Raw genomic sequence first — 23612 nt, 5'->3', positions numbered from 1 at the left:
GGGCATCGTGCTTTTATGTGCCATGGCTTGCCAGTTTGAATCACATCTGTTGTGTTGCAGAGGGGAATATTGCTTTGGTTGCAGTGGGTTACTGGAGTACTAGCAAGTCTCATTTGTAAGGGGTTCTGGGCTTAAGTCTCATCTCATCTGTCACCAAGAGAAGGAATCTACTCTGACAACTTCTGCAAATGCTGGTTTCACTTTTGTTTACTTGTTTCCCAGCTGTGTCCTTTGTTTCTGAACTGGTGTTTACATACCGCAGGCTTTTTTTGGTGTGAATCAATTAGCTTTAATTTCTTTCTCAACTACCTGATTTTTATCCCATTTCTTCACTGCCATCCTGGTGTTAATTCACATGATTATGTGATGTGATATCCCTCCCTGGTTAGCAAAATGTTAGAATAGCTGCTGGCAGCTTCTGGAAGAGTAATTAGCAAATAGGAATTACTCAAAGATGTGCACACTAGCCTAAGTAGGCATTTTCCAGCTGTTTGCAAGTTCAAAAACTCGCAGGCACTTTTTGGGCTCTAACACAAGATTAATTACTTGCTACTACAAAAGAACATTTACAGAAATGTGTAGTGCTGTGTTTTGTTCCTTAAATTGGAAGTGGACATCTTTGTCAGAAAGAGCAGGATATTTAGAGTGCTTGGTAGTCCTTTTCATAAGCAGACAAGAATTTTGGTTTCACGAGGATGTCACCCTCAAAATGAGGCTAGTGAGAGGTGCTAAGGAAGTGCTGGGGCTCAGTAGCTGGGTCCTGGCACCATGGGCACGTAGCTGTTCCTGGTGGGCACAGCATGGTGCCAGTGCCTTTGTGCTGAGTGCCTGAGCCAGGAACCCCAGCTCCAAGCATCCCAGTCTAGCCCAGGACATCCTTTTTCCTTTCTTTCCAATGTGTGGGAATTGCTGTTCACCAGGCTTTCTTTAGAAAGCCATTTACACTGCTGTGCCTCGTTTTGCATGAAGAAGCCCTCGTAAACCAAATACAGCCACACAACTGTGCTAAAGGTCTCCTCTTTATCCACAGGCAGCTACCCTCAGCCTGCTTTTATTTCTCCTCATTCCTATTCTGTTGTTCCTTCAGGATCAGCCTGAGGGCAGCTGGGTTTTGTTTGCTCCCTGCAGTAATAAGGTAGTTGATCCCTGATGGTGCAATGGAGAGAGAGGGCAGGCAGAGGGGAAGTGCATGGCTGGTGTATTTGGACTGCTTGATAGTTTTATTTTAAGCTCAGGGTCTTCTTGCTACATCCGTAGCCTCTTCTGTTCTCTGCCTTTTGCTTGACATCTCTTGTGCCTAATTCTCTAATCAGCTGGATTATCATCTCTTGGCACCGTGTCCTCACCCACTCTCTAGCCTCTCACCAGTGATTACCTCTCCCCTCTCATCTCTTCTCCACTCTTGACACTTCTCCCTGTTTGCTTCTCTGAGTGCCTGTGACTTTTCTCTCTCCTCACCTCCCAGCATCATCCCACCTCCCAGAGGGAGAACAGACAATTTCTGCGAATCTTCTTTCTCGGTGTTGCCTTCATTCCCGCTGCTCTTTCAAGCTCCTTGGCAGTCGTTCCCCTCTCTGTTCTGGGCAGTGAAACATCTCTCTCTACCGCCTGCGCCCTCTTTTCTGCTCTTTCCCAACAGCCTGACATACTTGCTGTAGTGTGCTATGCTTTATCTTCAGCTTCTTCAATTCCTTTTTGCTCACTGAAAACACTGGGCAACAGCCAGTCTTTCTCACAATTCATTTCCCTCTTCTCACTCCAGCCCCTCTGCCTCCCTGGAAGCGATGGAGCCAGGACTGGGCTCCTGCCCCCTTACTACAGACCTTTCTGCTGGAAACTTCTCCAGCCATCTCTCCTCCACCTTTCCTTCTAAGCAGCTCTTGGTCCATGAGCCCCTAGACTCTTCTGCAGTTTCTTTCTCCAAGGTAACCCTGGTCCTTTCCCTTCTTTTTTCTTGAACCCTTCCACACATCCATAATAACATGATTCTTAGCATCCTTGTGGATGTTGCTCCTGGCCCTTCCCCATCCTTTCACCTTTTCACGATTGCCTCTGGATTTTCCCATTCCAGAGTTTATTTTCAAGTCTCTCCTCTCCTTTATTGTTACTAAAGACATTTGCAGGAACATGTTTTTCAGGATTTTAATTTCACCTCTTTCTTGTTTTCCTTCTGGAAAACTTCTTGCCACAAGTAGCAGAGAAATGTGTGGAATAATGGCTGCAAATAATATTGAGACACCTAATTTGTAGAGTAAAAGGAACATTTCTTCCTTCATATGAGAATGGGTTGCTCTGTTGATAGGACTCTTAATTAAGGACATGTCATTTTTTAATGTTTGAAAAGCTCATGCCAGGTGATGTGAAAAACATAAAGATAATAATACGTATTTTTTAAGATATAGTAATTAAGCATTGTGCATATGTGTGTGCATACATATAGTTCTGTGTATATGTGTGCACATATATATGTATGGTTATATATAGACACACACATATATAACTATAGGCAAATGCACATATGTGTCTGCTTTTAAGATGCTATATATGATGCTGTGGTGGAATAGCATCATGCCATTCATAATCCAGTGGTGGCTGTCCTGTATTTCATCAAGCAACAGGTATTTATTTAAAGCATTTTAACATTCCCTTGGGCTTATAACCAAACTGTGTCTTACTTACACTTTAAATTCTTGAGGTAATGGCATGAATCTGTGGATAGACTTACCTGATCTTGACCTCTGATAAATATAAATTAACTGAGCCTATTTCTACAAGACTCGAATTGTCCTAATGGCAAAATATTCATTCAGAGTTGTCTCTTCCTTTCCTGAAGCTATGTCTCTATGTGGTCATGTTTGTCTAAAAAGATTGGACTGGGTCCTGCATAACCATGTTGTCATTCTTATGACAGTCCAACAAACAAAGTTCATTGATTTAGTTAGAAAGACTTGTGGAGTGATTTTTTAAATTTATTTCTTTTTTTTTTCATTGCAGTCTGCAATTTAGGTTAGGTGCATTTAGGATAGGCAGAAGTTGAGGGGGAAGTAAGAAAAAAGCATGCTTGTTTTTACATTGCGGACTGTTCTCCTTTACATGAGACAAACTCCCTGGCAAGCACTAGAGTTTGCCATCTAGGCTGGTCCCCTTTTTAGCACAAAAACTGCTGTAGGGGTTTGCAGGCACTGAGAAGTATTGATTGTTTCCTAGCACGCTGTTTGTATTATATATTTCAGTTAATAATTCGTAATGCTTTTAGATTAGTTTTGTTTGAAATACTAATCAATGGGCTTTATAGATCTCCTGCTTTATACATAAATGTGCCAATCTCCTGCGGAGCAGAAGAGTTTTGCTTTATCCCAGATTGTTTATGCTATATAATTATTAATCTGTGGTTTAATCTCCTTGTCCTCGTGCTTTTATGGCTTGATCCCGCTTGTTGCAAGGGATCTCAAATCTAATTAAAGGGCATGGATTAATGGCACTCAACACCTTCACAAGTAAGTACTGGAATGTGCCAGCTACATCCTGTTGCATGAAGATCTCCTGATCTCCTGCCTCTTACTCTACATGTGCAGCAAAAACAGGACTGACTGCTCTGTGTCTTGTAATTTCACTCGACAAAGTTTCATTCTATGAAGCCTTATTTTGAAGTAGGTTTTCCAGACTTCAGGTGCACAGAGTTACAGTTTTCTTGCTGTGATGTTCTCTCAGACTGTTGTTGGAAAACCACCATCAAAGTGTTTTAGCTGAGGGGGAAAGAAAAAGGAAAAAGGAAAATAAAGCTTGTTGATTTCCCAACGTTCAGCATTTTATTGAGCTCTTCTAAAGCTCTGGTGCCCTCATGCTGTGGAGCAAAAGCATGAGATCTCAGCTGGAGAGTGGGCTGGGGACATACTGCAGCTGTGGCTGGAAATCCACCTGGCCAACCAGAAAGTTTGCTAAGGAAAGCCCAGGGCAGCTAGTGGCTTCTGCTCAATTCATCCTTGAAAGCTGAGTTTCTGACAAAACAGAAAAAGCAGACTTGTGCTCTGCTTGCTCCATCTGCATTTGGTGTGGTGTTGCACACTGCTCAGGTGGGATTTTCTAACCAGTTCTGCTTGGGAAGCAGGAATCTCCTGGCTCCTACCCTCATCCTCACCCTCCTGAGCTCAGGGGTCAGGTTACACAATGGCACCTTCAGTTTGTTTAAAGCAAGGAAATTATGCACAAAAGCTGTTAAAAGAATATAAGGTTGTCAAGTCAAGTGAGAAATGTTATAACATCGCCTGCTCAGCCTTCAATTGAATCCTGCGTGCATGCAAATTTGACAGTCTTTAATTGCATGTCTCCAAGATCTGTGGAGAATATAGCTTCTCAATTCACATCAGAAAAATCATACAGACTTTTTTCTTCTCAGAAAAAAAAAAAAAAAAGGCATTCTCTCTTAAAGAATGTCCAGACGGAGATATGGGTGTACATTTCATGAGCCAGGCAAAGCTTCCACAGGTCACAGCTGCCCAAAACAGCCCTGAGCAAACCTGCCATGGTCCTGAATGTGGTGTGGCAGTGATGGTTGCCACTGTGCCGACAAGGACCTCACTAATTCCTTTTGTGTTGTCCTTAGATGTGGTACAGCCAGGGTGTCCTAGGGTGTGTGTTCCCTGGTGAATGGAGAGGAAAGGGAGGAAGTAGCAGCAGGTGGCACTCACTGTGCTGCTGAGGATGGACAAGGCTTGGGATTTTGTGGGTCTGCAGAGGCTGTGGGGAATGTCTGGTTTCAGTGGCCTCTTTCTCTACCAACAGTACATTCCCCTTGAAAACAAATGAGCAGATGGGGGCTGTAAATTACCATAGAGGGAGAGAGTGACATCAGTGAATACCCGACCACATAAACCAGCCTTACGTAAGTCTGGTGTAACTCTAAACCAGTTGTAAGTCTAAACCATTAGGACTGCACAAGAATCACATTGTTTGGCATTTTATTAGCCAGGTTTCTAGCATTATGGCAAAGGCATTGGAGAGAATGGTACATGAGCAGGAATCCAAAAGATTTTCAGTTGGAGTGGTTCTCTTATAAAAATGGACTGGGAAATCCATGTTTGCAACTTGTTGCATGAGAAAATGAAGCAAGAAGGGAAATAATTTTTCAAACAGTGTTATTTGTGGACAGGCTTAAATAACATGAATCGTGGGGTCTCAAATCCCATACAGTGACCTTGTGTGATCAGAGTACATCATCTACTAGGAGATTATGAATTTATGCATGTGCTGTACTCAGAATTGGAAAAGATGTTTTCCAAAGTTAGAATCTGTTGTGTTGGCATAACATTGCATTTAAAGTAAAAAGCGTTGAACGCACTGGGAATTGTTGAAGAGTATTCTGCCAGCTCTCAAAATTAGAATTTTACACTGCCATCAATAACAAAAAAGTTACTCTAATGAGAAGCCATTCTGGTTAAATGAAGAAATACAAGTCGTGATAAAACATTTATTAGTTTAATATCCAAAAAGGGAGAATAGAAAAGGCAGAAGTATTCCCCAGGTGTTTTTTGTATTTGAAACTGGAAGAGGATGTGTCCATCCTGTGTGGTAATATGGAAAGAAGAGAAAGTTTGCTGCTTATAACAAAGGAGGATCTGGGAAGCAAGAGTGGTTGAAATTAAACATTCTCATATCCTACTAACTTCTACATCCAGGAATTTTAAAGGAAGTAGCTGAAAAGCTCTGTTAAGTGGCTGGTAATTTATAATAAATCTTGGGAAATGGGAAATTCCAGAAAATTGGAGGGCTGCCAACTGTATTTCCGATATTTCAAAAAGATAAAAGGGATGTCCCGTGGAACTGATGGCTGGTTTAGCTTGACGTCAGTCCAGGGTAAAATAGTGGAACAGCTATTTCAGAATCTGTCAAGAGAGAACTCAGAGGTTAAAGGTATAGATAATTCCAGGAACAATTGAAGAGAGAGCCTGTCAAAAAAAACTCCCTGGATTTCTTTGCTCTGTCAGGATTGCAAGCCAGTGTGATAAAGGCAGCTGTTGATTTGCCTTCAGGAGGCCAGAGTAGGTGGTCCTTTCTGTCTTTCAGGTTTGTGAACCATATAAGGAATGCCCAGAGATTAAAACTCCCAGGACAGAGTTTCAAACAGAAGTAATCAAGCCACTCTGTTTCCCTGGGATAAAGCATGGCTTAGTTTTGGGTTTGGGGTGTTAATCTCCTATTTGATTTGATTTGATTTGATGGCTTTTGCAGCTTTAAGTGTGTTTGAATATGTTGTAGTTCTGTGGGGGTAAAGAAAAAAAACAAGCTTCAAAAAGCTTCATGAAAAGCTCAACAAATAATGCAAGTATTTTCAAACAAAGATAAAATCCAAGCTCTTCTTATGGCAGTCTTTGTAACTTTAATCCCTTGTTCTTTACCATGGCAAAGAAGATTTCATAAGCTCCTCTGGATCTTACAGGAGAAGGAAAGCTTGTATTTGCCTTCTGCTGGCTTTGCAGTCCTGGGAGAAGCTACAGATACAGATGCTACGTTGTCTTTAGGTACCCTCAGAATGAGTACCCAAATGCATCAAATCTTTTCTTTTTATCTGGGCCCTTTCAGACTGCGGTGGCGCTGAGTCCAAGTGTCCATTTTTGTCCCACATCCTCTCCTTACCTTGGCTGGTAGGTGTTGGCAGCAGAATTGGTTGCTTTCCGTGCACCTTTCTCCATGGGATGATTTACAGGAAAGGCAGTCAAGTTCCAGAACAGGGGCCAGTTCATGGATAAAGGACTTTAAATGGGCATCTAGGTATATGTCAGACTCTGAGAATAGTGGGAAGGCTTGCAGCTCCTGCTTAAACCTTCTGATTACAAAGCGGCAGCTCTTGGATCTTTGCAGGATCAAAGCAGCAGTCAGAATCCCTTGGTGTAATCCAGGTATCCCTTGGCACTTGCTCTGGGTTTCTAAATAGTCATTTCAGTGATCTTCTGATCATTTGATCATTAGAAAAACATGTGAAAATTGGTTTTTTGCATGTATTGATAGTACTTCCAAGATTCAGATATGTAAATCTGTGGATCCTAGTGCAGTAGTCACTAGAATATATGTATTTATTTGTTTAGTTACTTAGCTATAGATTAGTCAAAATCTATGATCTAACCATAAAGAAACATTTTTTCCTTCAGTTTTCAAGGGAGAACATTACAGTCGGTATCCATTTGGTTGTGGAAGATGCTGCACAGACAGATAGTCGCCACTCTTCAAGGAGAAGGCAACACCTGTATTTATTCCTGAGAGCAGAAGGTGCAAAGTTACACCCTACACAAGTCTGTCCCAAGTTTAACCCAGTGACCTACTGCATGCTTCCCTGCTCTTCACACATTAATCACAACAGACAAGTTCCAAAGGACATGCCAGTTTGTGTCCCAAGGAAGGATGAAAGATGTTTTGACCACCTGCTAACTTGCAGCAGAGATGAAGAGCTTGCAATTTAGGGGGTAAAATAAAGAGAGCAAATTTTTCCTGTAACAACTATTCAGTATGACAGGAGAAAATGGGATTGGGTTGCTGTCACAGCCTCTGAAATTTGTGTAGTCAAAGATGTTTGCAGTGGTTTTGGCCATAGCCTCTCAAGCAGATGGAACTGCTTCCATCAGTTCTGCAGATAGGCTGGAAAAGCAGTAATTAGTACAGCTTAGGGAAGGAAAAAAAAAACAATTTGAGAAAGAACTTTCCAGTTTGCTTTTTTTATGGATTTTTGGTGATTTTTTTTTTTTTTTTTTTTTTTAATAAAAACAATACTCATTTGATAGCAACCAAAATTTCAAGTACAGAGCTTCAGCACTGAATTCCACTGGAGCTTTAAACTTGAGAATAGAACATAAAGGAAATTAATAACTTTTAGTCAAATAACTTGGTAGCATAATCTTTAACATTCAAAGGCTGCTAAAAGGAGCTGCACAGTGCTGCTGTTCATAATTTGTAGCTTTCAAACTTTGGTGGCATTAGGGCCTTAGTTCTTATATTAAAAGAAGGGGTGTCAAATACAGAGGCACCTTCTTTACTAACCTGAGGTATTGTCATACTGGCAAGTGACCTGGATATTTGGCAAACCATTTGTACTTCAGCAATTCCATCGTTTCAGATGGCTTTTCTGCAGTGTGAGTTATACATACATGTACACAAATGCCCACACAGGTACACATAAATTATTTAAAGGTTTAGGAAAAAAGGGGAAGCCATAACACTGTGTCACTCCTCAAGCAAAACCCCCAAATAGTCATTTAAAGCAAGGAAAGTAGTGGGGCTTTGCCAGAATTTCCAGCCCCTGTTTGGGTGGAGACCTTAAACATTTTCAGAGAGCTTAAACCAAATCACTATTTCATTTTTCCCTCTCAGGTTCTTTAATATGACAATCCAGCTCACCCGAGAACAATCCTAAAAGTTGTGTCTTTTACCCAAGGCTGTGAAACCATTGACTACTTCAGAAGAACATAATATGTTGTTTGTTGTGCTTGGTGGTTTCCTGGCAGTGTTTCAGTGTTGGGCATTCCCCATTCTGCTTTGAATAAGCTATTTTGAGTAGCAGACTTAGTTCCGGTCCCTTTCACCGGAGCCAACTCCTGTAAAGAGCAATGTGAAAGCTGCGAGAGGAGGTTTTGTCAGGAAAGAGTTCTGTGCTTCTTACTTTCCATGTTCATATATATCAGTTAATTAGCATCTGAGAGTTAAGGATCGAGGACAGTTCTTGTGTTGTTCCTCCTGTTTTCCTACCTGGCCAAGTGGAAGGTGTCCCTGACCATGGCAAGGGGTTGGAACTAGATGATTTTTAAGGTCCCTTCCAACCCAAACCATTCTATGAATGTCTTCCCCCACGCATCTACCATGCCTCTTTCCTGAGGGCATCATCAGTTTATTTACAGAACATTGAAAATGCATGTTAAACTAAGCCTGACTCACCCAGTGTAGGAAAATTAGTAGTATAATTATATAATTTTTCCTGAGTCATAAAAATATTAATGTGTGTACTTTGCCTAGTAGGCCTGTATAGAATATATAGGTCAGTGCATGTACTGCGTGTAAACATTATTTGCATGTTAACTAAAGTCCCTAGAGAATGTGAGCTCTCATTACCTTGTTCATCTGGGTTACTCTCCCAAGAAACAATAACAACACAACCCTCTGAAGTCAAGAAATAGGTTTTATCTCTGTATGGATCATAAATCTGTTTGGACTCTTAAAAGCAACCTCCACTGGGAATCCCTGACTCCTTATGGTACCAATCTCTGAACAACCTGAAGCACAATTTCTTTAGAGTAGGCACCTGGGGTTTAAATAAACATTAATCACGGAGACTACAGGCATCCTGACAGTACTTTAAAAAAATTTAAAAAAAAGATTCAATGTAGACATGAAGCTGTGGTACCTTTTTGCTCACATGTTCATTCTGCCAGTAGCAAAACCATTGTGAATAACCAAAGTGCTACAGATTAAAGTCATATTCAGCAATTCAGTTTAAAGATCTGCAGAATCAGAGTCCTTTTTTTTTTTTTTTTTTTTTTTTTTTTTTTTTTTTTTTTTGGTGCTGTAGGGTCTAGGTCCAGTATAAGAAAAGCAGTGAGTGACTTTGCAGTGGGACTTACTTCTAGCATCAAAGCCTCTGCACTGTGATGACAAAAGAGATGCTCAAAAACAGCCATTCCACAGTCTGCAGGATACATCCCCGTTCCTATCAGTTTAGCTAAGGAAGGCATTTCTCATATTCTCATCTCCATTTGGAATCCATGTGAAGCTTGCCATACAGGAATGGGCTCCTGGCCCAGCCCTGCAGCCAGCCCAGGCACTGATGCTTCTGCTCACTGCCTGTGGTGTAACTCGTGGGGGAACAGTCTGTGGCCCTTGAACCACGTGTAGTGTTCATCAATTCCAAGGGTGCTCCCTGGGCTGTGGACACACAATGTGTTGGAGCCACACTGACCTCCTCAGCCACAGGAATTCTTGCCTCTAGGAGATGTTAGCCCTGCTGTGTGCCCAGCCAGACCTGCCTGTCTGGGAGGCCCATGGTTAAATTCTCCCTGGGTTTCTCTTAGCTGTTCCCCTTCCCACTCACAGTCCAGGGAAGGTCCTTCAAGGCACTATGGTCAGGAGCACCAGCCGCCGCTCCTGGGAGCAGCACTGCAGCTGCTGGCCAGGCATGCTCTACAGTGTCCTTTCAGTTGTCCATGTACCTTCTGCTTTACAGCAGAAGCTACTTAATCAATGTGAAAGTTCATTTCTTAAGACAATCTTGCTAATGGCCCTGGCACCCACAGTATGTTTGGCAGGAGGAAAGTCCATGTAGCCTGGCAGCCCGCAAGTCTATTTTCAATTATCTGGGGTGCTCAGAGAAGAAGACATTAATATTGCTGAGGATGACATAGCAAATTACTACTGCTCCCTAACCTTTTTAAATTGCTAACACTGTTGTAATCTGTAATTACAGAAATCAGTGTGAGAATTGTGGCACAGTATAATTATCTTTCCTGATACTTTATTGCTGTATGAATTATTAATCAAAATCAGTCTTGTATAGTATTTGCGGCAACTAAGAAGAATAATCTATAATTAAATTTCTTTGTTTCTATTTTTGTGCTGGTGTTTTATGATGTTGTAATTGATAATTAATTGGTTAAAAATTCACACAATTCTTGGGAGTTTCATATGACTATGACTGCTCAGTATTCAGCATTTATTAATTGAATAATGGGCTCACTGAAGAGACCTTTGTATATAGTCTGCTGTCATTACAATGAGCTCTCAAAAATGGTGAATTAATCATTAGGCCTTTCAATAGTTTCTTTTTAAAGGAAAGCAGTGACAATATAATCATATCCTTTGTTGTTATAGCTATAATTGAGAGATCGTAATAACCAATTATAAGCATGGTCATTTTAGGAGCTCTGAAGTGTCAGTTATTGATAACTTTCTTTAAAAACAAAGTGTTGATTACACAGAACAAGTCTTTTCATAGAAAAAAATATTAGGAGATGGGGAAGGAAGCCTGGAAAACTATTTTCCTCCCACTTGCCACTTAAAAACAGTGCATGTTTATCCCTAAAAACTGTCAAGTCTGATGTGCTTCTGCTGCCAACTGTCAGAAGTACAAGCTGCTCTCAACTTTTTTTCATTATTTTATCATCATTCTCCCCATTTTTTTCTGAGTACCTTTTGCTAAATCGTTAGGAGGGGAAAAAACCAGAAAACGTCAGAACAAAAGAGCATTTTTTCACGTTCTTCCTGAATCCCGTTGAACAGAAATACTGTGAGACGTTTACGTGCAAATCTGTAATGCAGACTCCAGCTACTGCTGATCAAAGAGCCTTAGATGTGTTCAAGCTGGCCACTTCAAACTGTTCCTAAGATTCTTTCTTCTGCTGTTAGTGGAGCTGATTGAGAGAATGTGAACTAAAAATAATCCCAGTTGAGTATTGATCCTCTCTTAACACAATAGGGAGAAAATCAGGAGTCACCTTGTGTAGCAGGACATAAAATGTGATCTCCAGTGTACGCTTCCAAGCAAAACCTGTGGTTCATTTTACACCAGGTCAGGTACTGCAGTTCCTAAATGAGGAGTCACAGTGTTACCTGTTGGCTTCTCTATTAAAATGTAGCATTACAGGCATAATGAGGGGATGCTGATAAACCTGTTTTTAGCAGTGAAGTTGTTGGGAGTCCTCTGCTGTGGACGTGATGTCCTGTTTACATTGCCTAGGGTACAAGGAGGAGGATGAGATGATGCCTTCAGGTCTCTCTTTTCCCCTGTCCTTGCTGGTGGTTTGCCACGGACAGACTACAAAGATGCTTCAGCTGCAGTTATACACCTTTTATGAGTTGAATCATATGGCTTCTCCTGTCCTAAACCAGCTGCTCTGATGGAGCCCTTGGGAGGGGGAGTCCCTGGTGTCAGTTACTTTTGGACAGATGTTTTCTGCTGCTTGCCTTCAACAGCTTGGTCCCACACAACTTCAGCTTGAAAAAGGAGAGCACCAGGCAGCATGCCCATTGCTGTCTCCCAGAGCTGGGGACACAGAGGGTCAGGAGGTCTAGGAAGCAGTAGATTTGGAGTTTCATCTGTGTTGACATCCATCAAATAATTCGTTGCTTTGTTTTGCTCTGGTTAATAGGTCAGGAAGGATGGATAATGCAAGCACATTTGTTGTTGGACAGTGGAATATTGTCTGTGGAATATTGGACAGTGGAATATACATATTGCAGCATGTAAATATTCGTCCCATGTGGCTCTGGATATTTTTATTAGGAGTAACTAATCCTTTTACATATGCAGCAAATTCTTTGCTCAGTAACATGCAGCAGTGGTCAGTTGTACATATGATTTATTGCACTGGTTGTGAAATTTCTCAAGGAAACCAATACAACCATCCTGCTATGAGGATGGAGTATTTGGTTCATTTCAATGGTCAGATATCACAGCTTCTCCAGGCAACCTGTTCCTCAGTTTTTTCTTTATATTCAGTCTAAACCTGTGTTGTTTCAAATTGTTCCTGGTGTCTGGTGCTTTCCACGATCATGTCATTGACCTTGCAGGAGTGTCAGGCTGCTGTGAGGACTGTGTATGTACATGCAGGCAGTCTGCCATCCAAGAATTAAGTGTGCCCAACCTTGCTGTAGCTCCAGGGGTCAGAGAAGCTCAGACATGTTGAACAGCATGACTGCAGCCAGATGTAAGCCAGTTCCTGGAGAAATTTCATTGCTAACCTGCTGAAAATTGTGCCTGCATTCCTCCTCAGTTGAATACAGTTTATCCTAAGTGATTTCCACTCTGATGCAACTTCTCAGCTTATGACAACTGGGTTTCTCTAACAGCCACTTCTAAAGGTTTTGTCAAAGAATTTCTGAAAGTCAGCACTAATTACACATACCAGTGTTCTTAACTGCTGGTTTGACACACTTCAGGAATTCTAATAGAGCCCACTGGAGACATGACTTCCCCTTGCAGAAGCCATGCTGCTTTGTCACGATGATAATTTGCCTGGTTAAGTGCTCTGTAGCTCTGCCATGATAGAGATTTACCTTTTCACATAATTAGCCCAGTTCTGATGCAGGACTTTCTGGTGTGTCTTGATAAGATTTTCTCTCCCCTCACATTTCCCTTTAAAAACAGACAACACATTGCCTGTGCTCCAGTCTTGTGAGGCAGGAGCTGGTTTTTTTGATAGGTAATGTATTTTTGGTAGCAGCTCAGTCAATGTTGTTGATGCGTTCCTGGAGAGTTTTGGATGAGTGTCAGCCAGTACAGACAATGTGCTGCACACCAGAGTGCTCTGGATGTTCCATGAGCCACATTTTTGGTCTCCTGAGGTTTTGTATGCTTCCTCCATGCTGTCCATGCAGAAGGGTTTGGTGGGATCTTCCACACATCACCATGGAAGGAACGTGTAAGTATCCTTTCAGTTCACTTCACTGCAGTTGCTGGCCTATACCAGCAGCTTTTTTGGCTCGGTTTCAATGGTGCTTTCCTTGCCCACAATAGTTCGTGCCAGTTTCTGGAAACTTTTGTTTCATAGAGGCTTTTTCTGGCAGCATGGTGACCTATATGCAGACAAATGCACAGCATGTTCTTTTGAGCCAGAGAAAGGCTTGCTAAGACATTCTCTTTTCGGTTTGAAGAAATACCAAGTGTGTAGCAATGATTTCCATGAATAAGGTTCTGCAAACTCAGCATAATACTGAATTCAGCAAAAAATTATGCAGTTTGAATTAACACTGTGTAAAAGGCTTGCAGCCCAGCTTGCCTCAGAGTTCAGAGATAATACCAGATCCCTGGGTCTTTTTATTCCTGGGAGAGGGGGAAAAAAGAATTCTGCTAATTTTCGTGCTACTACATGCCAAAGTCCTACAGTGACCTTTTCTCTTTGCCCTCGAAACCCTTTCCCTGTGAAAATGAACAATATACTTCCCAGTGAAGGGTTTCACCATCTTGCACCTTTCCTGTAGGATAAAGCCCTCTTGGAGAGGAAACACCTCATGTCTGGAGGTCATGTGCTGGATGGCAGATCGTGGAAAAGGGAAGGCTGTAAATCACTGGTGTTGAAACACTAAAAGCTGATAAATAGGTGGTCCTGAGCCGTGGCCCAGCCCCGGTTTCCCTGTGCACAATGCAGAGCTCGGGGTGCTTCCTAGAGCGGTCAGGGGCGCGCTCGGGGCAAGCCTGTGGAAGGCTGAGATTGCACTGCCAGGCAGCACATCCATGTGGATTCCCAGTGGCTGTGGGAAGGCAGATGGCATGGATCCACCTTCAGGAAGTCCCAGCAGTAGCCTTGGGAAAGTATGATGTAGACGCGGCTGGGTGGAGATCCTTTCCGGGAGTGCAGGGAGGGATCCGCTGGAGCGCAGTGTGCAGCCCCAGCACCTCTGAGTGCACTGCTCAGGTTTCCTAGCAGAGAAGGCAGGCTTGCTCACCACTGGGGAAATACACCATGGTGTTTTCAGCACTTCACAGCACATGCAGCAATTTAAAAAAAAAATACACTTGATGAGAGCGGTAGTTAAAAAGTGAGAAATTACTAATTAGTAACCAAGTAATTCGGGGTTTGATTCACACAAATTGCACTATTACTGTAAGAGAGGATTGCAATTTCAGGCTAGCTGGGGTTTGGTGGGTTTTTTCTAAGGCACTGAAAATATAATTGATGTTCTGTTCATTATCTGCCAGGTTTCGGGTTTCTTGTCCTTTTTTTCGTCATCTGAGATATTACAGGCATAAGACATGCCTGGAAAATAAAGGGAAAAAAAAGCCTACTGCCTTCCCCTTTGCATCGTCATTTGCAGCTCTCAGATTTTCCCACTAGATTGTTCTTGTAAACTCTTTCATTTCATAGCACGCAAGAGTGACCACTTAGAACATCATTATAGTGCTATCATTAGCATAAGGGTTTAGTTGTACAGAAAGCTGTGAGTGAGATGAGCTAAGTGTCATTTTCTCTTCTACCTTGGTAGAGTGCTAATAACATGATTGCTGTCAATTCTTCTCATTAGTCTCAATTTATAGAGAGAATTTTAATTTTTTTTCCTTCTGGTTAAGAAATCCAGCTGGTATAACTCACCCCCTGAAGTGTCTCCCTCCCCTGCCTCTGTGCAGATCAATTAGCAGCTATGTATCTTGTCTCTAGATGTTAAGTTGTTGAGGGGCTAATCTCTGTTGGTTGGTTGTGGGTTTTTTTCTGTTCATGTAAGCATTTCAGCTGAGTGCTCAGACGTGTAGCATGAGTCAGCATAAAGATTGAAAATACCAGCAAAAGAGAATCTGCAAGCATTCCATTAAGGTTTCCAGTAACATTACAGTTTTGCACTGTTGGCAAAAATACCTATTTTGTACAGAGTCATCATAGCCACTGGCTTAAAAATATTCATATAAAGGTGGGAAGATGAAGTTACTCTTGAGAAGTTTAGTCAATATAAGTAACAAGTGTGTCCTCTTAAGTCCATTCTTTTCTAGATCATTAGTGTCTTTCAAATGGCACTGTAGGAAAATGGTAACCTAGTTTGAACTCACAGCAAGAGAAATATATTGAAGTCGTGTTGTGTCTAGTGATGTGCCTGTATATTGCACTAGCAATAGAGAATGCTGCAACAATCCACATTAAAAAGTTGCAGAGGAGGAATTTTGCTTTTACTTGATACAGTAGTCAGATATTTACAGTGCAACAGTACTGTATCAAAATATCATCATCTTACCCTTAGCCCTTGATGCCTCTGAAACTTACCTCTCAGAAGATAGTTGTTGTTCTCAATAAGGAAAAATAATTCCTTTAAAATACTGCAGGTTTGTGCATTTGCACAACTTTCCCTTCAACAGCAGATAGAGTAATAAATACAGATAGTCCTTTTCCCCACGTAAGCCTGAAAACAAGCTTTGTTTTGGGATAGTCTGTTCAGTCACAGCACAGACTTTTACATCTTCCTACTCAGAGAAGTTGAAATGGGAAAATAATGCAAAGAGGATTCAGTCTAATGTTGGGGAAGATGTTTTGGGTAAATTAATTACTTCAATGTGTTCAAGTGCAAAGGGGGTTCATGCAGTGTGGGGTATTGGGGACAACTGTTTACCTCCACCATCACCACTGCAAATCCAGTCACCATGTTCAGAGGCTTTGCCAGTTCTACATGTGGCAGAAACTGCAGAACATCAGGCAGAGAATTTCTCTGACTCAGACAGTAGTAATGGGTGTGTAATGGGTGTCTGACATCATTCAACCTCTGCTTTGCTGTCAGAAGGGAAAGACCTGCGGTCAGGAGTAGCCTTGGCACTCGTGCTGCCTGGGGCTGGACATCCTTTCAGGTCAAGGGAGTTTTTTTGGGTCTGTGAGTCTGGAATTCAGGAAGATCTACTCTTCTGTAAATGGCATTAAGCCACTGATGAAGGTGTGTTGCTTTAGCCATACATGGAAACAGATTTCTTCTGGATCTGCTAAATACCTTTCTCTCCCTCTTAAGGCTTAAAATTCCGATTGAGAAATTAAGTTGCTGTAGTTAGTGGTCAGATACAGTTCCACCTTGCCTTTTACTTGAGCCAAGGTCTTCAGTGTTACTGTGTAGTGCTGCCTGTCCTCTGGAGAATAGACTTGGGGGTTTTTCCCTTTGATCTGAAAATACCAGAAGCAAGGGCAAAGCCCTTTTCTTCACCATTAGAAAACCCAACTCTAGCTTTTTTTTTTATTTTTTCTAAAATCTTCTAAAATTTCCAAAGTCCCCATGTTATTGCCATTACTAAATTGGAAATTGGAGATGCATAGTAGGTGGTTGAAAAAAAGCACTTTGCAGTCTGTCTAAACCCTACTTTGGTTTTGAGGGGGAAAGTCGGTGGGGCAAGTAGGTAATCCAAGCATGACAGGGTGAAATCTAGCAGCATCAAGCCAGTATCAATCATGGTATCTTTCCCTAAGAACGTCCTTGGGTTTAAGCATTAATGGGCTGCTTGGCTGGGGTCTAGAGGTTATTGGATATTGGGCTGCTCCTCACCACCTTGCCTGTGCTTTCTCCTCCCTTGTGCCCTGCAGGGTGTGAACGGCATGTCTGTGGATGAGAAGACTGACTCCCCCATGTATGTGTATGAGTCAACGGTGCACTGTACCAACATTCTCCTCTGCTTAAATGACCAGCGGAAGCAGGACATTCTCTGTGACGTGACGCTGCTCGTGGAGGGGAAGGAGTTCCGCGCCCACCGCGCTGTGCTGGCTGCCTGCAGCGAGTACTTCCTGCAGGCCTTGGTTGGGCAGACGGAAAATGACCTGGTGGTCAGCCTGCCGGAAGAGGTACAGTATGTCACAGCCACCCCTCCCTCCCCGCCGTGAGGAAACCCTCTGTGTTCTGCTGGGGTGGCCAGAGGGAGGGGACACTGCTGTCCGTGGCTGCCCCAGCACGGCTCAGGATGTGCTTTGTGTGTTTGGGTGGGTTGCAGATCACTGAAGGATGGACATGTTCACACCAGGCCAGCCTTAGGATGGAGTCAAAGCTTTAAGATGCTTCAGCTGCCTTTGTCACTGCTGCTGAAGGAATTGCAGCCAAACGTTTTATTACCACAGCCACATTCAGGGCAGTATTAGGACCCTGCTATTCCTCTGCTCTTCTAGACAGAAAATTTGAAAGGAGTGATGTGACAGCTACATGGCAGGTTATTGTTGAAAAATCATTTGAGCTGTCATGTTGTTGGGAGTTTCATTGCTGTCCACCCCTTTCTGGCAGCTCATATCTTTATTCCATTTCTTCCCCTTCTCCTATACTTCATTCAGACTCACTTCCTCACAGCTCCCCTCATAGAGAGTTTGGGATTTAACTGTGTTTTCCACCGAGAAACCGTGAACACAGTCTGTCAGAAAGCAGAGCTTTCGTCATGCAGCGTGGCTCCCACAGCAGGAAGCCCAGGGACGTAGAAAACACATACCTCACTGGAAAGTTTGCTTTACTTTATCACAGAATCTCACTGGCTGGCTTCCACCCCCACTGTAATTTCCTCACAGCCATAGAGCTGTGGCTGCACAGCTACTGTAGGGCGTGCTGGTGGCTTTGCTGCTCACAGAGGGGAGGTGTGTGCCTGATGGCCAGGGCTGCCATCACCTACTGCCTGCCCAGTGTCTCCAGCTGGGAAGGGTGGCATGAGAAGGGTGGCAGTATACCCGTTGCTCAGTGGGAAGGTACTCTGGCATACAGAAGGTTTTTCACCATCATGTGCTTAGTGCCCTTGAAGAGGCATGGTGTCTTTTTAAATGATGACAGGTCCCAAAGTGTCACACATAATTTTTCCCCCTCCGGTTTAGTTCTCCAGAGAGTTCAGCAGCGCAATAGTGTTGTCACAGCACAAGTTGGAGTGCATCAGAAGTAGGTCACTGGCTGTGACTTCATGAGTCCTGACACTGAATATTACTCATGAAGACACTTCAACCCAGACATTTTGCATAGGAGTTCAGAGATATCGCAGAGGACACACTAGGATGCACACTTCAATTCTGCAGTGTCCACTAATAATTTCCAGTGGAAGAATCAAGTCTCAGTCAGTGTCGCATGGCTTTCTCTCTACAAAGCAAGGGTAGGAGCAGGGGGGTGACAAAACATGCCCAAGGGTGCACAGGAGACTATCAGTGCTCTTCTATGAAGCTTAGTGAAAGCTCTGTATAATTCAGGTCCTGTTACATAAAGAAAAGTAATTGAAATTCAAATAAGCATATGGAAGAGTGACTGAGATGTTCAGAAGAATGAGCCTAGCCTAAAGGAGGAGAAGAAAGGACCATGGCAGGTTCATAGTGCAGGTGTGACAGCTGAGATGTGCAGCTCTAGTTAGGCAGAGGAGCTGATACTACTGTGAGGAGGAATTTCTTGTTAATGCTAAAAGACGCTGTTGGCTCAAGCATTGTTCGGTTCCAACTGACTTTCAGTAAAATTAGATTGGAAATCAGAAGATTTCTAATTCCAGCAGCAGTGAGGTGCTGAGCTGCAGGCCAGTGGAGGGGTCATGATGTGCCTGCACTTGGTCACCCAGTCCTATGTTAATATGACACTAAAGATTTAAAATACAAAGGTTTGTCTATGTGTTTTATATGAGATGCTGTCTAAGGAAAAAATCCTCCAGTTCAACCATAAATTATTTATATTTAAGTGAATCCCCTTTGAATAAATGAAGTATTGGAGTTTTACATTTTAGAATGTATCTCAATGAAAGATGAAAACCATTTTGTGACTTAAGGTTACACTGGCCGCTCTTATGGCTCCAGTGAAGCTCATGGAGTTGCAGAAGTAGTGAATCTAGTTCTTCAGGTTTTTCCAAGAACCCTGAAATTTTCATGCCCTACTAAGACCTCCACTGCTACTTTGCTACATGCTTCTATTTACCATTGTTTACTTGTACAGATACTTTCCACATGCAAATTAATTGCTCCTAAAGGCATTGAATCCTGATTTTCTTGGTGGCTACTTTACTGGAATAGCTGTGTGTGAGGTGGTCAGCTAAATAATTTCCTCACAAAAGCTAGTCACTTGGGATGAGCTGCCTGATGCACCTCACTGTGTCTCAGTTACTCCTTGGTTGAGATGCACATCTCTGCTGCTGGCGTTGCTCCCTTCACAGTGCTTTGGTGGGTGCCTGTGCAGAGATACGGGAAGTGCCTCCAACAGCCTCAGAGCTCCCTGCAAGAGGAACTGAAACACTCCTGGTTTTTAAAAGCTGATAAAGCACAGGAAACACCATCTTAGTTATATTGCATTTCAAGGAGTTACCAGGGTCATCTTTGGTTCACAAGCTAAGGATGCTTCCCAAGGCTGCTGTTTTCAGTCTGTGGTCTGCAGAGCTCTGGCAGCAGTGAGTTATTTCTTAAGGTACCTGTGAAGACTGACTTACTCTGTCATGTAGGGGGTTATTCCTCCAGTGGAAAAATTTCAAACAAAAGTTGAAAATTGATACCCTGAGGGACTACTTTTTTCATACTTAGAGACAATTTATGTTGCTGTATAATATTAAAGAAAAACATAATGAAAAAACATATGAAAATAATTTTTAAATATAGTCTTCACTGTTCAAAACTTTTCCAAAGGTGACAATTGCTCATAAATTCACAGAGTTATTTTTAGGTCAACCACACAAACACTGTATTTTAAATCTGAGCATAGTTTGAAAACTGCTGAAATGTGTTGTGGAGAAAGGGCATGGTTGTTACTATTATTTCTCAAAGGTTTGATGTTGGAGCTGGATAAAGCTATATATATAAAGCTTTTACATTCATGTTATGTTGGTGTGAGGAAGCTTAACTTCAAAGAAAATAACTTATTTCTGATTATTCAAAGCAGTAAATCTGCCTCTGAAGTCTAAACTGTCGACTTTGTTTTTTTTACTTCATAGCATGTTGGGGTCATTTTGTTAATCTGGCATCCAGACATTGTTAACTGTTGTCTAGCTAAACAGGGAACAGATGTTTTTTACATTATTTCTTGTTTATATCCAGTTACAAGCAAGAGCAGTCTTTTCAGTAGGGAGACATTGTGCACACACAGAATTGGGACTAGTTGGATTTAGAGGCTTTTAAACCACTGCAAAACCTTGTGTTAGACATTTCAGGTTAGTTCAAGCATGTCTTAACGTGCCTCAGTTCAAACCTTTCCTTAATCAACTTAAACAAAGTCAGTATGGAACTAATTCTGCGCTGATTGAAGGGTTTCTATAAACTCTTTTGTGCTGACCTTGGTAATTTGATTTTGTACCACACCTTTTGTTAAGGCAACATATTTCAGTGTGTAGACAAGCTGCACAGAGCAGATGCATAATAGCAAGGGCTCAGATGTGGCCATGATGTGTGAACTATCAGCCCTCAGAACAAGTTGGAGAAATCAAGTGTTTCAGCTGCCTACAGCTAATAAAAGAGGGCCCCATTAGCTCTTAACTTCTATGTTCTTTTCTTCATTTGCAGTTTTGCCAAACAAACCTTGCCTGTTTTTATCTGGGGTATTTTTCAGCAATTAATGCAGTTTTCCTCTAGCAGGTGCTGCTAAATGCAACCCAGAATTAGTACTTTCAAAGAAATGAGTTTGAAGCTCTAAAGTTGGTTATTCACTCCATACCCCTAACTGATGTTTTGTTTTATTTAATCACAAAAACTGGTCTTCCTTCCTCTAACAAGGCACTTAATTAAGTTTTTAATTTATGATAAGAAGTTAAATGGCACTTATGAGGCTTTTTAAATGGTTTCCACTTCCCATCCAGATTACAAAAAAAGGTGTGATGGAGAGAGACACGGCTGTCAGCCAGGGGTATTGTAGGTCATGCCAATATTAGCTGGCAGCAGGCTGTTATCCAATTAACATTGCTTCATCACTGCAAGTAATAGCTCTTGAGTAGATGATTGAGTCATTCATGCTGTAGTGGTACTCAACTTTACTTGAGAAGGAGCCAGTGCTCTGTCGAATGGGCTTTTTATTTGCTATTATTACCTGCCTGACTCTGCTAATGGAAGGGCACAGCGAGTCTGCATGGGCAAGCTGAAAGATGGGCACTGGGCAGGGGAGAATCATCTGTGCAAACACCTTCTTCTCTCACTCTTTTGAAAGGTGAGGGTGCAGTTAAATGGTGGAAAGACAGAAACAGAAACAGCAACAAGTTAAACTCCTCAGTGGCATTAGATTCCTGCAGGTTAGAAATAGAGATTCTCAACCTTGCTTGCATTTTTTTATTTACTTTCACCATCCATAAGAGCACTAGCTGCCTTCCTCTCAGATGAAGCTAAACAAAGGTCTTCTGGAACATCAGACCAAGCTTTCTTTAGCACTGGTCTGATACCAGCCTTTGTATTCTTTTGGAAACTTGCTTCTCCAGTAGATTGGTTAGTTTTACCTGTAACCCTCGAATTTCTTGACTCCTTTTCAGAGTGGTGACCTTTTTTAGTGCAGTGAACTGTCTGTTCTCTTCCAGAAGGATTAAACTGAGCGATCTGTGGTGTCCAGGTCTTCCAAGGGGCAAAAGGAAGCAGCATCTTTTTTAGGATGAGGTTGTGGGATTTATCCTCACAGCTCTTTTCTTTGCTGTTAAGAGAATGATGTTCAAAGTAGATGCACACACCAAAGGCTGAATTCCTCCACGTTCTCTCTCCTTCACTGCTGTGAAACCTGCCTTTCCCCACAGGGTCTAGTCCTGTGAAATTTGTCATCTGCTGCTTTGGTTGGCGTGGGTTAACTCCCTCACACGGTTGGTGAAGCTTTGCAAGGAGAAAGGCAGGACAGGACCTCGGATTTGGGATTCAAGGCTGGCAAAAGCTGAGTGTGTTGGAAGGCAAAGGCATGCAGCAGCACTCTGGGTGGGACTGAGCCAGGCATCTAACATTAGCATGGCTCGTAGCTGACAGGGAGGAGAAATACTGGCAGCTGCTAACCATCCATGCCAACCTGCCAGCCTGAGGGAAAAATGCTGGGAATTAGCCAACAAGAGATGATTGCCATGAGGAGAAAATCAAAGGCAGGATGCAGGAGGTCAGCTTTTATATACCCTGCTGGCTAAAGGCACTTACTATTCCTTTTTATCTCTCTAGAAATAAACAGTGTTCTCTTACTTTGTCTTTTTCCTTTCTTTGTATTCTTTGTATGTATAAATATCATATCTTTGAAGCGTGTAGGGACTTGAGCTGGGAGTGCTCTGCACAGGAGCGCAGAGTGAAAGAGGTGATAAATGTGGAAAAGAGGAGCAAGAGGGCAAGAAGTTTATTTCCCGGCTGGAGGGATGTTTAACACAGTAGGGAGCAACAAAAGACCCTTTTTCATTGGCACCCTGGAGATATATTAGGAGTAGCTAAGGCTAGGTCTCAGACAATGGAAAGCAGTAATGTGGATTTCTCTTTACAAGGCTGTATTGGCCATTGATGTTCCTCACAGATTGCAGCACTGGCCAGAATTATTTCTGCTTTGGCTCAGGAGGTGGCAAGAACCTGAAAGCCATTATTCCCTTCATCTGCAGAGCTTTTTGTAGTGGCAAAAGGTTATATCTGTCAGGCTTCAAACTTACTTATGCTTCAACCTTACCTCAGCCATGCCACTTCAATCAGTCCATATGGATATAAGGATGGGTCTTTGGTTTTCTAAATTCCTCCCAGGGGATGTGTTATTTTTTGTGCTGCCCCACAGTGCCGACACTGACAGCACAGAGGGATGTCTGGAGGCTGCAGCTCTGTAGTGAGAGTAAAACTGAGCATTTGGGTACTCTCTGCAGTGTGACATGACAGGACACTAACTCAGGAGAAGCTATGAGACAGAATTGAATGTGGTTTTACGTGTGTTGCTTATGTAGCACAGTACAACGTGCAAACGATGCACTTTGTTTCTAGCAGGTGAGCAACAAAACAGAAATGAGATCTTCAAGATGGGATATGAAATTCCATCCATGTATCACTGCAAAAGCTTCTAGCACTGCTTGATTTTTCATGCCTCAAGTGTGATGAAGAAACTAGCCACATACTTTTCATTCCACATAGTGTAACTTCCATTATTTTCTGATGAGGGCTGTCTTGCTATTCATAACATTCTCTCATTTTTTCAGGTGGAGAAAAGAAAAATACATCTATGTTGTGGTGAGAGCTAGGCTTTGAAAAGCAAAACAGAAGTAATGTATACATGCATGTTAAGTAGAG

General features: G+C 42.3%; 1 protein-coding gene across 3 annotated transcripts in view; it reads left to right on the top strand.

Annotated features, from left to right (window-relative positions):
- The window catches only part of BACH2 (BTB domain and CNC homolog 2), a 142931-nt gene that overhangs the window by 76536 nt on the left and 42783 nt on the right, over positions 1–23612 (top strand). For all 3 annotated transcript variants that reach the window (XM_056487904.1, XM_056487903.1, XM_056487905.1), the window contains one exon: positions 17016–17270. In XM_056487904.1, coding sequence (XP_056343879.1) covers positions 17028–17270 — 243 coding nt within the window. In that variant the 5' untranslated portion in view covers positions 17016–17027. The remainder of the gene's footprint in view (positions 1–17015; positions 17271–23612) is intronic.

Source organism: Oenanthe melanoleuca, chromosome 3 (assembly GCF_029582105.1).
Source record: "Oenanthe melanoleuca isolate GR-GAL-2019-014 chromosome 3, OMel1.0, whole genome shotgun sequence".
NCBI lineage: Eukaryota > Metazoa > Chordata > Aves > Passeriformes > Muscicapidae > Oenanthe > Oenanthe melanoleuca.
Note: the sequence above shows the minus strand (reverse complement) of the source record. Positions and strands in the feature narration are given on the sequence as shown.